Here is a 17491-nt window from a genome sequence, read left to right as displayed (position 1 = left end):
TCCGTATCCACGAAATCATAAACAATACAACAAGTAATATCTGATGTTAAATGAATGCTATATTAATGGTATAGTGACTAAATAGGCAACTCGCCTCTTGCGATTCATTTTCGTGTGTACGGACCGTGCGCTACTCGATACTCGCGACTTGATACTAATGTCGTTGACAACATTAGTATCGAAGATGTGCGTAGCCTTGTGTACGAAGGGCCTAATTCTTAAAAAAATTAGCATTCTTCAGTCCTTCTCTATATTCTCTTTAAGTGTGGGAAAATTTATACTTCTCCGTCGGCGCAATTTTCGTACAAAAGGGGTACAAAGTTTTTGCTTCGCGTATTAATATATCTATATATGTATATAAAAATGAATTGCTGTTCGTTAGTATCGCTAAAACTCGAGAACGGCTGGACCGATTTGGCTAATTTTTGTCTTGAATTATTTGTGGAATTCCAGAGAAGGTTCAAAAGGTAAATCAATATGAAAATACTCGGAATTAAACAAAAATAACAATTTTGTTTTTCCTTTGATGTGTCCACCGTCGGACGGATTCCTTTTGTTTGTGTTTTTTATTTATCGATTGAGGCACACCGAAGTCTGCCGGGTCAGCTAGTAGATAATAATAATAATAACTGATATGAAATCACGTACGGTCACCCGGCCCTTAAATTAGGATTTGTTTTGGGTACCAGAGACTGACATACATACTTATATACGTTTAAATATAGAAATATACAGATAATAAACATCGATTTAAAGGCGTGAAGGATAATTTTTAGATGAACAACCAAGTGGTTTTTATGTGAAACGTAAAATGGCACTTGAGCGCTCCCATTTGCCATTATTACCTATTTAAGGCACTTCATTTTACGTCACGTAAAGCTTACGCTTAAAATAGTTTTTTTTTTTCAGAGATTTCTTTGAACTCTCTTATACGACACAGAGGTCGTATTCCAGTTTTCATATTATAGGGTGTAGGTAGGGTGGTAGGACCTCTTGTGAGTCCGCGCGGGTAGGTACCATCCTGCCTATTTCTGTCGTGAAGCAGTAGTGTGTTTCGGTTTGAAGGGTGGGGCAGCCGTTGTAACTATACATGAGATCTTAGAACTTATATCTCAAGGTGGGTGACGCATTTACGTTGTAGATGTGTATGGACTCCAGTAACCACTTAACACCAGGTGGGCTGTGAGCTCGTCCACCCATCTAAGCAATAAAAAAAAATCATTGAATAATTTAATAAAGCTAATGAAAAATAAATATTATTTCAAAAACATACATAATAATATTATAAAATTCAGTCAAGTAAAAACTAAATTAAAATAAATTCAATGAGATCTTAAACTGGTATTATTTGAATTGATAAAAACAACTGATGTCGGTCTTTTATGGCGTCGGATGCTGATTCGTGTTTCGCTGAGACACCGTTCTTCAAAGGAAATGAAGCCATTCATTTTAATATTACTTTAATTAAATTTGTTCGCGCATCACTGTCATAGAAAGTGGAGAGTTCGCGAAAGATTCAAGAGCGGATAACTCCAATAATTATTATTGCCGGTCTCCAATTATGGATTTGGAATTTTAGTTATATTCAACTAATGCTTTTGGGAATAGTCGAAATGTAATCTTAATATCGGACATAATTTGAGTTCTCCTAAATGTTACTATTAACAAAAATCAAGTCCTGGGGCTTATTGATTTATTGCATCGATGAGTGAGGTTATGGGCTCACGGATCACATGGTCATCACGAAGTGACTGCTGGCCATCCAACTTGAGATATGAGGTCGCAGTCTGAATTGTTTTTTATATTTACTGTCCTACACTTGAAGCCAAAATGCTTTACTGCTTCCCAGAATAGTGGTAACTATACGTGCGGACTAAGAAAACGACCTGCCGCCAATATATATAAGGGTTATTTGTATTCACTTTGAGCTCACACAATATCGCAACAACGCGATCCGGTAGTGATATTAAAAAGGATACTGAAAAATTATTTGACTACAGAATAGAACGAATCGATTATCGTCACGTCTAACGTTTTTGTCATGACGTATTTTAAGTTCGACAAAATATAATAATAAAACTGTTATTAACTTCTACACAAAACCCAATACCTGCGTCTCATCACTTATCACAAGATGAACTCGTAAACTTTCCCGAGCAATAAACCTGTTCATAAAAATGGAAATGAGAAGATTTTATAAAAAAGAAAAATGTTATTCAATCGAAACACACAGCGTGAAATCTATAAAATTTCTCAAACGAAATTTCACTCGGTAAAGTATATTTGATGTCGTAAAGGTAAGATAAGTAAAAGCCAGTGCTGCTGTGCCGACGGGACCTTAATAGCGTAATTAAAGCCGAACGCCCCCTGAAGCCCCCCGTGTCGGAGGGCCAACTCCCTGTGAATTTTAACGGACCTCAACTACGTTTTTCTTCAAATCTTTTCCCTTTTTAAATGTATTTTTATTGCCCATGAATTTCTGCTTCAAACGTTACGCCGCCAACAAAATTAATATATGTTTACATTGACTGAGTTGTCATTAGTGTTGTTAAATCAACGCCCCTAACGGATTGACTGGCTTTCAACGTTGTTCATAAACATTTTCGTGTAAACATATAACGCGGAAAGCGAGCACGCTACGTTTCCAAAAGTTTCTAAATATATTTAGTCCGTTCAAACAAAATTATTACATTCGTAAGCAGTTTCAAAAGAAAAACATTCTCGTTTCTCGTAAGAATACAACAGGCCGCCCCGTTAGATATAAACTTTATGATCACGCTGCTGTACTCCTGAGTAAAGTTTCATGTTAGAATAATCCATTTCCAATAGGCTTTCACGATCCATAATGTTACGTACGGGGACTTATATTACCCACTAAGACTTCTTAGATAGGAGGAATGATGGAAATCTCGCAAAATAAAAGAGCACCGGAAAGTTTTCTCGGAAATGTTTGTGAGGCTGTACAATGTTCTTTTGATGACTGATTGTACTTGAATTTAACACGAAATATTTTGTATTTCATGTATATCGTAAAATGGTTCAAGACGACTGTTAATAATGGGCTCATAATTTATTCTTTGACAAAAGTTCTACTATAATTAAATATTATACAGGGTGCTCTAGGGCCGTTCTGAAAGTAAGATCATCTGATAATTCCACGAAAACGGCAAAGTATTCAAATCATAAGAAATAATATACCAGTAATACAATGATAATAAAAAATGGGAATTAACCTGACAAAGATTAATTAATTCCAGATATGATAACATGAAAAATCAGAATCGAAAATATGTTTTTTAGTTTTTTTTCTTTTGCACGCTATGAAACAATGTTAGGAACTGCTATGATGGGTCAATATAGCATGTTTTATTTATTCATTGCTTAGATAGGTGGACGAGCTCACGGGCCACCTGATGTTAAGTGGTTACCGGAGCCCATAGACCTCTATTATACAACGTAAATGCCGCCACCTACCTTGAGACATGCGTTCTAAAGTCTCACTTTTAACCGTACAGCGGCTGCTCCACTCTTCAAAAAATTCCTTCCGTAAAGCATTACTGCTTCGCGGCAGAAATAGGCAGGGTGGTGGTACCTACCCGCGCGGACTCACACGAGGTCCTACCACCTGCTGTCATCGTGTTTTTCGAATATGGCAGATTGACAAAATAAAAACACAACATCGCTGACTAGTGTGTGTGTAATCTGGCCATAATACCATTAAAATTTGCTGTAACGTTCCATTTACAGAATAATGATATTTACATGTGAATTTTGAATTTGTCATTTTCAAATGAATATTTATTGTATGAGTATTCCCTCGTTTCCGTTCTAATCCTAGTTAAATATTCGTGTGATATTTTTATATTCGCATTTTTATATGCTGTTATATAAAGTAACACACTATAATACAACAATATAAAAATTATAACACTTTTTCATGTAACTGAAAAGATACTATATTTTTCTTCTAACAATATTTATAGTATGACTTAATGTTAATGCTGAGTTTAATAAATTAATACTGTTTACCGTGTACTTCAGACCGCTAGTTTATTCTAGTATAGAAAATAAATCTAGAACAATATCTTTAAACTATATTTACCCATATGTTGTTACGATAATATTCTTTATGTAATGCGGAAACCTGCTCTGAAACATCACAAAGTCTTTCAAAGTGTATTTATTCAACAACGTTATATAAAATATTGAACGCAAAATATAAAAGTTATGTTCCAGACAGCTATTTCCCGGTTGCAACTGCAACGAGGGTTGTCCGGGTAAAGGGGAGGCTGCGGAGGTTACGAAACCGGGTCAGTGCCAAGCCTTGGCCCGCCGAGAACGTACCTGTTGATTGCAACATCCCAGTTCCGTGCGAAGATTTGATATCGTTAATCTTCGTTTGCCCCGTGGCTTCGGCCAAAAACCTTTTGAGTGTAATAGCGCGGATAAATTATTTTCGGATCCGAAGGTGAGGAGCCGGTTGAATAATCCGTGTTTTGTTAACAATCGAACTGTGATTGACTGTGATTATTTATTCGATTTGCGATAAACGGTTGTTTAATAACGCGTTTCGGTTTGCGGGGCTATGTTTATTTTTGAATTTAGAAAGCGGTATTTATTGCTCGATAGTAATGATGTAACCGTGTGAATTTTGTTTAATAATAATTATTAAGTTGTCAATGGTGAAGTTAGCATGTTTTTTTTACCAAATGTGGATGAACTATCGTACCGTAAAACGGTAATGTTAGAGTCGAAATTTAAGAAAGTTCATGTTCGCTGAGTGCATTTCGACGCTTGCTAATCTCTTTTGAATTTTGGTTACCTGGTTTGGCTTGATTGCAAAGACAGACATGACGGGCAAATAGTACACCTGCTTCCAGTAATTACCTTCTTTTTAGGGTTTCGATTTCTCTTATAAGAAATTTATACTTTTGTCGTGAAAGTAATTTGTAAATACATGTTAGGTAAGTATTGGATTAGAAAATATATATTTTTTTAAAGTACCTGTGAGTGTAGCCTAGCATGCGGTCAACTTGATTGTGGTCACAGACGACACTCGAGGCCAGAAGATCAGCCATACCGGTGTGTACATTGTCTTCGAACCTCGTTTGACGAAGGACTTGTGAAACTCTATGAAAACGAGCTGATCCCCATCATCGATTTTCGAACCCAGGCTTATTCACGTCAACCGATACGAGTTCACTTCGTATCTTATCCTGATTTTAATTCAAGTCTTATCCTGATTTCATGGCCTAAAGAATACGACGCCCAGTGTATGCGTGTCTATTGATGCTACGGTATTCGAATCTCGTAGGCAGGTACCAAACTTTTCAAATAAGGTACGTACTTACGTAATCACTTGTGGTAGCACGTCTTATGAGTCCACACGAGTAGGTACCACTTTGTCTATTTCTGCCGTGAAGCAGTAATGCGTTTCGGTTTGGAGGCTGGAGCAGTCGTTGTACTGTAAAAACTGAGACCTTAGAACTCATGTCTCAAGGTGGACAACGGGAATTACGTTATAGATATCTATGAGCTCCGGTAATCACTTAGCACCAGATGGACCATGAGTCGTCTACCCATCTAAACAATAAATAAAGAATTGTTTTTTTTTAATTCGAAATAAAAGTCTTATGTAGTATATCGTATCGTACATGTATCTAGAATGTAAATACTCAGATGTATGTGAAGAAATTTCAATCGAGGAAAACGTATTATTTTGTTGTGAATTTGTCAACATTTGCTACGCTACATACAATGATTGAAATACGAATAATGGAAAACAGTTTCATGATATAATTCAGGTTGAGAGCTTTGAAGTATTAAAATAGATTAATTGAATAGATTATTAAGAATTGTTGTTTACAACTTTTTATACAACAGATTATAAATGATTTTTATTCGTGTATATTGTCGTATATTAACTATGATGTTCTAGACCAGAGTTTTGTGGGTATCAATGAGCAGACATTGTCCCACTCACATTGTGTTAGCGATAACTAGAATATATATTTCATAGAATATGAATTTGACAATTGAAAAACATGACGCTGAAGTCTGAAATGAAACGTAAGCTACAAGGTCCTTCGGACCAAAGCTCGTGACTGCTACGAAACCAAAATTGGCAAGTTGACCGTACCGATTCTTTCGAGCTTATAATTCAATTTGCCAAAGCATCAGTACCTTCTTGAATATATGTTTGATAAAGAATCTTTGAAAAAAAATCCTACATAACAAAGGCCCATAACTGTATTAAAATCTTAGAAGAAAGCTATTGTTGATTTTTTTTTTTGTTATTTATTATCTACTTTGAAAATTATACTTAAACAGGGTTAGCCTTAGTATATATTATTTTACATTGTTATTTTTGTATGTTGATATGATGAAGCCTTGGTCTGCATCTAATGATATCGGTCATTCATCTGATGAATGAGTAGGATGACCGTGTCGGAATAGTTTAGTTTAATCTATGTATTTACTATGTCATTGTCTGTTAGTGGTCAAGAAAAAGTGTCAGAGGTAAGACGTTCCGTTGTTAAGACGAGAAATAAAATTAATTGTGAAACACTTGAGGAAGTATTGCTTTATTCTACTACGCCATCCCACATAATTTTTAGCCTTTTAACACACCATTTTTCACCTTCTACATACTGCCTTATTTTTTTAGTTTGCGGAGGGAAAACTCGCATCTAGCTTAGGCTCACTTTTTTTGTACGCCATTTAAATTGTCCCTTTTTGTTTTGGCTGTGTATAAAGCTAAAATTGTATGGTATTTTTTGTTTTTAAAAAATCGGTTGTCTGTAAAGTCGGTTTACTGACGATAATTGAACGTGACAACGTCATAAGAAAATACTGATGGAATGGTTAAATTTTTCAATTATCGCAATTATCGTTGCTATAAACAATTGACACCACGTTCACTTTTCCACGCGGATGCATCGCTCATTCAAATAGGAGAGAGACAGATGTCGAACGCTGCCGAACGCGGAAGCCGATTGTACCTCTTTGTCGCTCGTTGCGCGTTCTCGCTTGCACTTCAAGCCTTCAATGGAACGTCTCAGAGCGAGGTAACGCCGCACGAGTCATGTTTTTCGTGCGTGCAGCCGATTCCATCGAATTATAAGACGTTGTCACGTCAAAATTATTGTAAAACAATATGACTCATTCCATTGTCCAATCATTGGTCTTACTTGTAGTCCAATTTATATTCACTAAGCTCGGTTGTGTTTGAAATCTTCGACACTTCAAAGTTGAAAGCAAATTTTTTTTAAATAAACAGTCGGTAGTGACACAGTTCCGAACGAGAATGTGGCAAGAACATCATTAATAAACTAATTTTTTACGTCCCTTTAGCGTTTGTTTTTTTCCTTCCATTCATCTTATATTTTGAATATAATATTTAGACAACTATATCGTAGGACACATTGGTCACGTGCGTTGAACTATATACTAAACATTCCCACAGTTTTAACTTTTAGAAGTTGGTGTGTAAACAAGTTCCTCCATAATCAGGTGTATTATGTTTTGAATGTCTTTTGTTGTAGTAAAACTTGAACACATTATTTATTTAGATTAATATTGTACAATACTCTAGAATCATAGTAATAAAGTGAAAGTAATTTAATAAAGTATGTTAAGTAAATTCTAAACGACGAGATAAGATTCATCAACTTATTCAACTTGGTATTATAAATGTAGCTTGCTAAAGAATTAAAGAATGATAACTAACTATTAAAAAAATTTTCTAATTTAAATAATAATTTCCATATTGTCTTTTTCGTCGAATTGTAACATTAATCCCGTACAAAGAAAACCACAAGGCCAATATTGGAATTTGATTTTGCGAACTCGGAGATAATTTAATTCGTCTCTCATCTTAAATTAGTTAAGAGCAATTACGTAAACTCCTCTGGGATGGAAATGTCAGAGCTTGAATCTTTGACCAGAGCAAGTTAAGCTCGACGGCGCTATTGAAAACATGTATTGTTGTGGAAATAGAAAAGGTCTTTGTGCATTTAAATATGACTGTAGCAATTTTAACATTTATCGGTTTCAAGAAATATTCTATCATAACATGACTTACGTATTCATTGTCAACGTCATTTAATAAAATGCTTCACTAAATGTCTTTACTAATCAAGCGATTAACAAAAGAGCGATCTAGATAGTACTTTAAAAATCGAATAAAAAAAATCACTACATTTCTACTTTTACATCACTACTTTTTATTTTTATTTTTTTTTATTGCTTAGATGGGTGGACGAGCTCACAGCCCACCTGATGTTAAGTGGTTACTGGAGCCCATAGACATCTACAACGTAAATGCGCCACCCACCTTGAGATATAAGTTCTAAGGTCTCAAGTATAGTTACAACGGCTGCCGCACCCTTCAAACCGAAACGCGTTACTGCTTCACGGCAGAAATAGGCAGGGCGGTGGTACCTACCCGCGCGGACTCACAAGAGGCCCTACCACCAATAATTACGCAAATTACAATTTTGCGGGTTTGATTTTTATTACACGATGTTATTCCTTCACCGTGGAAGTCAATCGTGAACAATTGTTAAGTACGTATTTCATTACAAAAATTTGGTACCCGTCTGCGGGATTCGAACATCGGTGCAACGCTAGATACGAATGCACCGGACGTCTTATCCTTTAGGCCACGACGATTTAAACTTACTCAACTTAGTTTTATGCTCAATATAATTACTTAATGATTGATTGTTCACTAAATACTTGAACGGCCTAATTTCGTACGTATTATGATACAAAATGAAACAAAAATTAAAGAGAAACAGCTAACGTTCAAAAATACAATTCAATAGCGTTAGAACACAAATTAACTGTAACATCGGGTCAATCAGCTGCATAAAATCTAAAGTCATAAAAAACTTCGTAAACATTTTTGTGTTCCAGTATAGGGGTTAACGATCGATGGATAAAAATAGATGTTGAAATGCCGATACGTTTAAACAATTCGGTTGAAAGTTCTTTATTAAAATAAACCCTACTCACACAATAACCTGCCATAGACAGTCTTTAGAAAACCATTGAACAAATAAAATAATTGAACTACCTTATGTAAACAGTGAGGTGAACATATTGAAATCAACTAAATCAATTCTGAATCAATTACTGAACTTAACAAAAAAAATGCAATGGAAATATAACAGATTTATAAACATTTACATAGCGATCTACATATGTACATTTAAAGAGGAAACAGTAATGTGTTCATAAGAATGTTGTCAAAATACATTTCATGTTATTTATAATCTGCCTTCTAACAGCTATTATCTATGTTTGTAATGACCCACATTGTGGCATAGGGTTATCAGTGTTAGGAAGGAAGACAGAGAACATCTGGTTAGTAGTTAATATCAAAACGTAACCTTAGAGCATTCATTCTGTAATTGGGAATGTTCAACTACATTTTACAGTACACTGCGGCTTTACTCCATCTAATATTATTTACATTATGCCGTTTTGTTTTAAAATTTAATAAGCTTTGAGTCAGGTTCGACGTTTCTAACCCTAGTAGAGATAATTTATATAACCAATGACATTAATTGCAATGACCTAAAATTAACTATTCTACCGAGACGTTACTAAGACACACTAAAGACAGACAGTTTTTTTTTATTTTTTTTTTATTGCTTAGATGTGTGGACGAGCTCACAGCCCACCTGGTGTTTAAGTGGTTACTGGAGCCCATAGACATCTACTACGTAAATGCGCCACACACCTTGAGATATAAGTTCTAAGGTCTCACTATAGTCACAACGGCTACCCCACCCTTCAAACCGAAACGGATTACTGCTTCACGGCAGAAATAAGCAGGGCGGTGGTACCTACCCGTGCGGACTCACAAGTGGTCCTACCACCAGTAATTACGCAAATTATAATTTTGCGGGTTTGATTTTTATTACACGATGTTATTCCTTCACCGTGGAAGTCAATCGTAAACATTTGTAAAGTACGTATTTCATTAGAAAAATTGGTACCCGCCAGCGGGATTCGAACACCGGTACATCGCTATATACGAATTCACCGGACGTCTTATCCTTTAGGCCACGACGACTTCCGTAACGACGTTACTTCCACGACGACGTAAATGTTTGAAGTGAAACTCCTTTAGGCGCGTTGAGAGTAAAATTTAACTCGTGATAGATACGTTACGGGTAGGGAGACAAGATGCAATTTAGAAAGAGCGAGAGTGAGAAAATAGACAGAGCGTCTCGCGAATCACTCGACCGTGGAGAGAGGGAGAAAGCGAGCTAGGTCGTTTCTCTTATACACGTTCTGTTTACGGGCGTCGGCCACTAGATGACTTGTTATTAGTTTCTCTTGCATAGAAATGATGACCACGACCACTCTCTCTAGAGTGAAAACGACTAAGAAGAAGGATTGCTCCTGTAGATGGCATTAACATATTAACTATCTTATATCTTATTTTTAATGAAGGATTAAAAAAGATCTATATACAATTTAAAATATCCATAAATGGTGAAGAGGTCGTTTCTCTTATACACAGTATTTCCTATTACAAGAGAAATTTGATTTAAGGATGAAAAATTAAGAAAACCACAATACTACACACCGCAAAAGAAGTTTCACTTCTTTCACGTGCACCAAATCGCATGCACACCTTTTTTTCATGTTTTAAAGCATATAATAATTTGATATAATTCATAGAACTTAAATTATAAGAACATCCAAATTTTAAATTGTGAATAATTAAAAGGTAGAATTTATAACAGCAGTATGTTAAACTGTAATTCAGGTAGTTTCTTTTTACAACACAGCCATAAGGGATGTGGGGTTGTATTGCATTTGCGAAAAATCTGTCTTTTCCTTACTACAGATTTATACCAGACGAGTTTTTGTCCTCAACCCTGTAATTATCTTAGTTATTTTAGTTTGATAATATTAATAGACGATATTATAGTCAGTTTTTAATTACAGCTTGACGAATGATCCACATCGTACAGCTCTTATAAGTTCCGCCATGAGTGGTTACCGAAGCCCGTCGACGACACGATCTTGGTACCGCCAACCACATCGACTAATGAGATCGGAGCCTAAATTATATAACGGCCTGTACACCTTTCAAACCGGAATAAAAATGCACTTTTTACCATGGCTGTATAGGATGAAAATACCTGTTCGTAAAATTTCACATTAATCCAATTAATGAAATTAAGCATTAAAAGTAAATCTAAGAACAACTTTGCGAACCATTAGGCATGATGCGGCGTGGGTCAATGGCCCTGATAGGGGCTGGGGAACCTCTCATCGTGGTGGAGGAAAGTGGCGTGGAAGATGCAGAGAGCTCCCCGAAAGCAACAATACCGCTCCGAGGCATATCCATAGACCAGGAGTCTCCCCCGGACCCGTATCATCTGTCACCGTGGCGCGAAACACGCAAGCATTCACTTCCGACACCACAATGCACCTCTGGTCCCACGGCCAGCCAGGTAAGTCAATCTCAAACACAAATTTAAAATAATTAAAACTACTTCTACGGTTAAATTTTTGATTTTTTATTGTCAATATATTATATCCAACGACACCTTAAAGTTTTCGTAGTAACTTTAGGATTTGAAATCTCGGTAATAATGTAATGACCACAAAAACGCAAGATGAAACCTTAAAAATAAATTTAATTATACGACGGTTCGCGAAACCCGAAAAATAAACTACAAATTTAATACTTTCTAAATTAAATTACACCGGTGAACAAGCAAATGGCTTAATCGCATATGTCACTCAGTCTAAATACACTGTTAATTGCGAATCGTAAGCGCACTGTGTGATTTATATAAACAAACTGATAGTCTAAGAGTATAATTATGTTTTTTTTTTTCGGGCCGAGGCCGAACCTCCTACGAGGTCCTCGCGTCTAGGAGGTGCGCGGGGTATGTGGGACTTGACGATCTGCAATGTGTTGGGAGCAGACCGTGGGCCCAAGGAATTTTAGAGCCCTACCTACTAAACGACTTCCCTGCACTCTTACACCCGACGTCCGATCTCCGTCCGGGGTCAAAACCCGTTCAGAGTAGGGGAAGAGTATATGTACGTTAAGCACAAGAACGTATTGGTTGTGACCACTTGATTTCTGATTCGTCTCTTGTATTAGGTGCGACGACTGTCAGAGCGCGGCGAAAGCGCTGCCCGCGAAGCGCGTGAGGCCGCTTTTTTGGCTACACTCAGCCAAGCTCCACCTCAGCCTGGAGGTAGAAGGTAATAACAACCAATACAATCCTCTGAGTCCAATACATTACAATACATTAATGAATGTCTACCAATGAGTTCAAATCATATGTGTAATATGGGTAAGAACGGAACGTATGAAATTAGTGTGGAATGGAGCGTAATGATGTGAATGAGAGAAGATTGTAAGAAAAAGCAGAAAAAGCAAGAAGGAGTCAACAGTCTGTAAAACAGGCGTCCACTAATTTTAGACGTAAGAATAGGGAAGATTTGGATGCAGCAATAATATTACAGTCCAGTGCAGGACTTTTAAATATACGTCACGATCCCAGTTCTAGATTTATGTTAACATTGGATTTGATTTGCAGACATTCCGTTGTAACCATATCACGGGTGCCCCAAGCATTGTTTGGTCGAGGCCGTCGCGAATCTATCGCCGCATTCCCAGCTCTTGGACGCCGCCGAGATTCTGGCTCTAAAAAAGGTACGTCTATGCTACAGTGAATCAAAACCTCCACTAAAACAATTTCGTAACAAGCTATTTGTTCCAGGTCCCCCTGCCATTGATACTTTTGGAAGCACTCATAACTTGCAGCTGGATATAATGGACGACATAGTGCAAGCTCGTAAAGTACGTATGCGTCTCTGGAATACATCGAATGAACGGGTCTGCGAGGTTCAACCTCTGGACGAACGTTCTCCTATAAGCGGATCAGTAAGATACACCAACCGGGGACGCCGTCACTCAGACTTCGTAGGATCTCCACTCCCACCAATACCAGCCAGACGTCGTGCTTCCGAGATGCCGCCGCCGCCCCCCATTCCTCCTCGAAGTAACACTGGCGTCGTCTGCACTGACACAGATTTACATCTCATGCTTAACGCACTCACTTCATCCGCCACAGAAATAGATCGCTGCGGTAAGCCCGAACGCCCAGGAATGAGGCGTCTCTCGGACAACATGCGTTCTAGCAGCTTCGATGCCTCTTCTCTTCGTGAAAAACCCGCAGAATCGGGCACTACATGGTTTGCACGCCGACATCAGACTCTAGCCACCAAAAATCAAGAAAATGAACCAAAGAAGGCTAAAGTTACTTTTGCAGCGGACTCTAAGCCGGCTCCCGGAGATGTGGCCACTGTTGTATGGGACAAGCCGTCGGGTTCTGTGGTTGACGCCAGTGCACTCGGTAGCGCCATTGAAGTGTTTCTCCGCAAAAGTAGCATTGTCGATTCAGGACCTTCGACTTCAAGTGTGGTAGAAACTAAAGAAATTACAGCTAAGACTAGGGATGTTCCACCAAAAGCACGCGACAAGCCGGGGCCGAGTCGAGCAGCCGAGCGCTGGTACTCCAACAAGCCGGAGGAAGAAGAAGTGTCCGAAAGCTGCGACGCAAGCCTTTGCACCTCTTTGAAAGACCTTTTCGTTTAGACTAGAAATTACATTAAAAGCTCTTGTAAATTTAAATTTAGTCGTGGAATATAGATCAGATTTTCAGGTGAAGTATGAATGGTGTGTACTTTATATATATTTCAATGTGATAGACGACGCGCTTGCGGCGGTCGTCCGAGTCGACTGGCGACCGACGCGGGATTTGCGTTAAATTATTTTTAGACTAAATTCTATTTTCATTGTAAATTTTTGGATAATAGCGATCAGATAATTGATGTATTGTTAGATAGTAAATTATATTCGTGATAATCGGACGCGCGTTTTCCCCGCCCTATGCGGTCTCCCCCCGCGCGTCTGTACCCTTAACCCGTCTCGTTTAAATATGTGTCTTGTAATCCAACGTTGTCATTAAATCTTTATTATAATAAAATAGAAGACATTTGAGAAGGAGACGTCGGGAGATATGTACGCTTAATAGACGAAGGCGAAACTGTGTCGTCTTAAATCAATAAAGGTTTTTATCGATGTTAAAGGAATTTTAATTCATCCCCAATTATAAACAATCTGAAAATCGAGTGACTTTTGTAAACATATTAAAACAAATTCGCAATTAGAACAGCAAGCAAGCTTGGCTTCGTTTTAAAATAATCAAAGTTAAAAGTCAGTGTAAGATTTTTACGATGCCGAAATGTTCTAAACAAAAAACGCGGTAAAGTTATAAGTGACATCGGAATCAATTCTGCTCAAGTTTCACTCGACAACTTTTCCAATTACTTAGATGCCTGCAGGTGAGCTTCGGCTCGGGTGAAGTTTGTGATGTATGGACACGAATCTAGGGTCAGTAAAAATGAAATTACAAAAATAACTTTTACTTCGCAAAGGTTCCTTCGGAATAAATAAAAGTGTAAAGAATTTTTCAAATTAATCTTTATTTTATTGTGTCAAAGACTTGTTTCAAAGAACAGTTATGATCGTGTTATTAAATACGTATACACATATCCTTGATCAAACGAGGCTTGTGTACTTATCGGTAGGCAGTGGCTTGGCTCCGCCCCTGGATTGCTGAAGTCCGTGGTCGACGGTAACCACTGACCATCAAGTGGGCCGTATGCTCATCTGCCTACAACCCCAAAAAAATTTCTTATTGACGGACTTCTAATCAGTGAAATAGGAGGTCCCGTTTTTTTAACCGATATGAATTAATATTAACTCAAACTCATACATCCCAGGTGACCACTTAAAACCAGGTGGGTGTAAACAGAAAGCGAAAGCGTAATAAAAAACAAATTCGCGTCTTTCAATATGCAGCCAGCCTTATCCTTTACTAGGAATTATATTACGATACATTGCGTAAAACATTATACAAGGGCTGGCAGAAGAATACCTTACTCTTTATGTTCATGTTTTTTTTTCTCCGAATCTATTTACTTAGGATCCTTTTTTCGTCAAATCGGTTATCGGTTATTCTAATAGAGTACTACCATAAGAACATTACACAGTTTTTGGTTTGACCCTACTAGCAGAGATGCCCATTTTTGGTTCTATTTCCTCTTTATTTTTTATTTTAATGTATATCGGTTGTCTAGCTTTTCAAGACTGCTTCATGGCAGAAACGAATTCTCCCTTTGTGTAAAATTCATAGTTTTCTATTAACACGTGCCCATGTCTCGTGCACACATCTCATTTCAGGAGACGTATGCACGAGACTATTTTCTGTACGACGAGAACAATATTACTTATTTAATAGGAATATAAAATTCTGGGAAAAACTGTTTCACTTTAATGTAGTGTCATTGCGAGTGCCTTGTCTGTTATTATCTCTCGCTGAAACTTCTAATTACATGACTGTACTCAAGTTCCAAAGGTGGCATTCAAGAATAATTACAGTACTGCAAACGGTAATTACTATGTTAGGTAAGCTGTGGGGTGATCGCGTGCTATATGCTGCTATTGTTTGAGCTAAAAGCAAAATGATGCTATTACGAAAGCTATCTGTACACAATGTGTATATATATGTTGGCGCAATTTCACTATTTAGTTAACTAAAAATAGTTAAAGTCAACTGTTTCCTAAATATTACGCATGCATCCTACTATTCGGGGTTAAAGTACCGGTCATCGTTCTCGTCGAACCCGTCACTTGCGACGAAGGGCTCGACGAGTAAATTAACCCTCAGACACAGCCCATTGAGTTTCTCGCCGGATCTTCTCAGTGGGTCGCGTTTCCGATCCGGTGTTAGATTCTGCGAAGCACGGCTCTTGCTAGGGCCAGTGTTAGCAAAGTCGTTAGGTTCGAGCCTGAAGTTACGCTGAAATAGCCTCTCAAGGCTCTCAGCTTAGGTAAGAAAAAAAAAGGTTAAAGTATAAAAATGTACGATTTGTACTGAAAAATTATAATTCGTTTTTTTTTTCATTTAACATTTAATCAAAATATCTACCATTATTATCTCTACATTGCTGCCATCTAATAGGAAAATCATTTATGTCTTTGCGATAGAACTGTGGTGATCTAGATTCTACAAACTATGTGAAAATATGTTGTACTGCCTCCTGGGAAAAAAACTTTATAACACGTAGAAAATTGTCCAAATCACGAAAAAATGGTAGTCCGTTAGAGCAAGGTCTGGCGAATACGGAGGGTGGCGTATGGTTTCTAATTGCAGTTCCGCGTTATCATGAATGGTGAAGATCGATTCATGAGTCGTGGCTGTTTCACTGCAAGTTTTTCTATCATTCTTCGGAGTTCGGCACAGTAGACATCTGCCGTTATTGCTTGACTGATCGGAGAAAGCTATAGAGAATAACACCATGCTGAGACCACCAAACAGTTACCATGACCTTTTCATTGGTAAGCTTTGCTTTAGGACACTGTTGCGGCGTTTGGGGTCAGCCATTGCATGTTTCGCTTACGGTTATCGTAAAGAACCACTTTTCATCACATGTCACAATTCGATCAAATATTCCTTCATTTCTGTATCGATTCAACAAGGCAACAAAAACTTTCAACATGCGTTTCTTTCTGCAGACCACTCAAATCACGAGGCACCCATTTTTTATATTTTTTTATTTTATTGATTTGACGCATATAAGTCAATATTGTTGGTAAGGTAACGTTAAACCATGCCGCTGATTCCTGGGTAATTTGACTCGGATCGGCTTCCACCATCTCTTTCGATTCATTGTTATTCAAATGTGTGGGCGGTCTTCCACGTGTTTCGTTCTTCAAATCAAAATTTCCATCACGAAAGCGTTTAAACCAAAATCGCACGGTGCGTTCATTAGCAGTCCCCACTCTAAACGCAACATTGAGATTGCGAGCTGTTTCTGCAGCGTTAGTTCCACGTCGGAACTCGTATTAAAAAATCACTCGAATTTTCGAAGTATCCATATCCATATGGATGTATCCATATGGAAGTATATATCCATCTTTCTTGTCTTGTCTAACCTGAATAAAAAAAACAACTGAAAGTCGATAATAGAATGTTGCACATTTTTAAAAGAAGAACCTCATAGATACCATTTGAAAAAGTTTCACTCAAAAATCTCAACCATGAAGGTTTTATGACAATTCGAAATACCTATTACTATTAAACAGTAATTTCATACTTTAACCCCTATTATAAATACGAGTGGCTATTATCGCACGAAACATTTTGGCTCGAACTGCGGAATTCATTGGAAAAGTGAGTCCTAATTACTGCCCACAGGGAAGGCAATGATAATTATTGAGATAATTATGAAGAGGATGGCGTCAGCGACGCTGACGCATCATTTTAAAAGCGCCACGGAACCAGCCTACCAGTCCGTCATATACATAGTTGCAAAAGTAATTTTAGTAAATTATAGTTATGAATTTAACAATGAGCTTCACTTTTAAAGACATAGT

At 37.5% G+C, this 17491-nt stretch overlaps 1 protein-coding gene across 3 annotated transcripts in view; it reads left to right on the top strand.

The window, feature by feature from the left end:
• LOC114239752 (uncharacterized) overlaps positions 1–14138 on the top strand; it is a 29490-nt gene extending 15352 nt beyond the window's left edge. For 2 of the 3 annotated variants that reach the window (XM_028170114.2, XM_028170116.2), the window contains exons 2-5: positions 11248–11480; positions 12143–12246; positions 12585–12700; positions 12768–14138. In XM_028170114.2, coding sequence (XP_028025915.2) covers positions 11250–11480; positions 12143–12246; positions 12585–12700; positions 12768–13645 — 1329 coding nt within the window. In that variant the 5' untranslated portion in view covers positions 11248–11249 and the 3' untranslated portion in view covers positions 13646–14138. Of the gene's footprint in view, positions 1–4308; positions 4469–11247; positions 11481–12142; positions 12247–12584; positions 12701–12767 lie in introns of those variants that run through there. The other variant, XM_028170115.2, reaches the window with a different exon arrangement.
• Positions 14139–17491: the final 3353 nt, after the last annotated feature.

This window comes from Bombyx mandarina, chromosome 09 (genome assembly GCF_030267445.1).
Source record: "Bombyx mandarina strain Sakado chromosome 09, ASM3026744v2".
Taxonomy (NCBI): Eukaryota; Metazoa; Arthropoda; class Insecta; order Lepidoptera; family Bombycidae; genus Bombyx; species Bombyx mandarina.
This window is presented reverse-complemented; position numbering and strand designations above follow the sequence as displayed.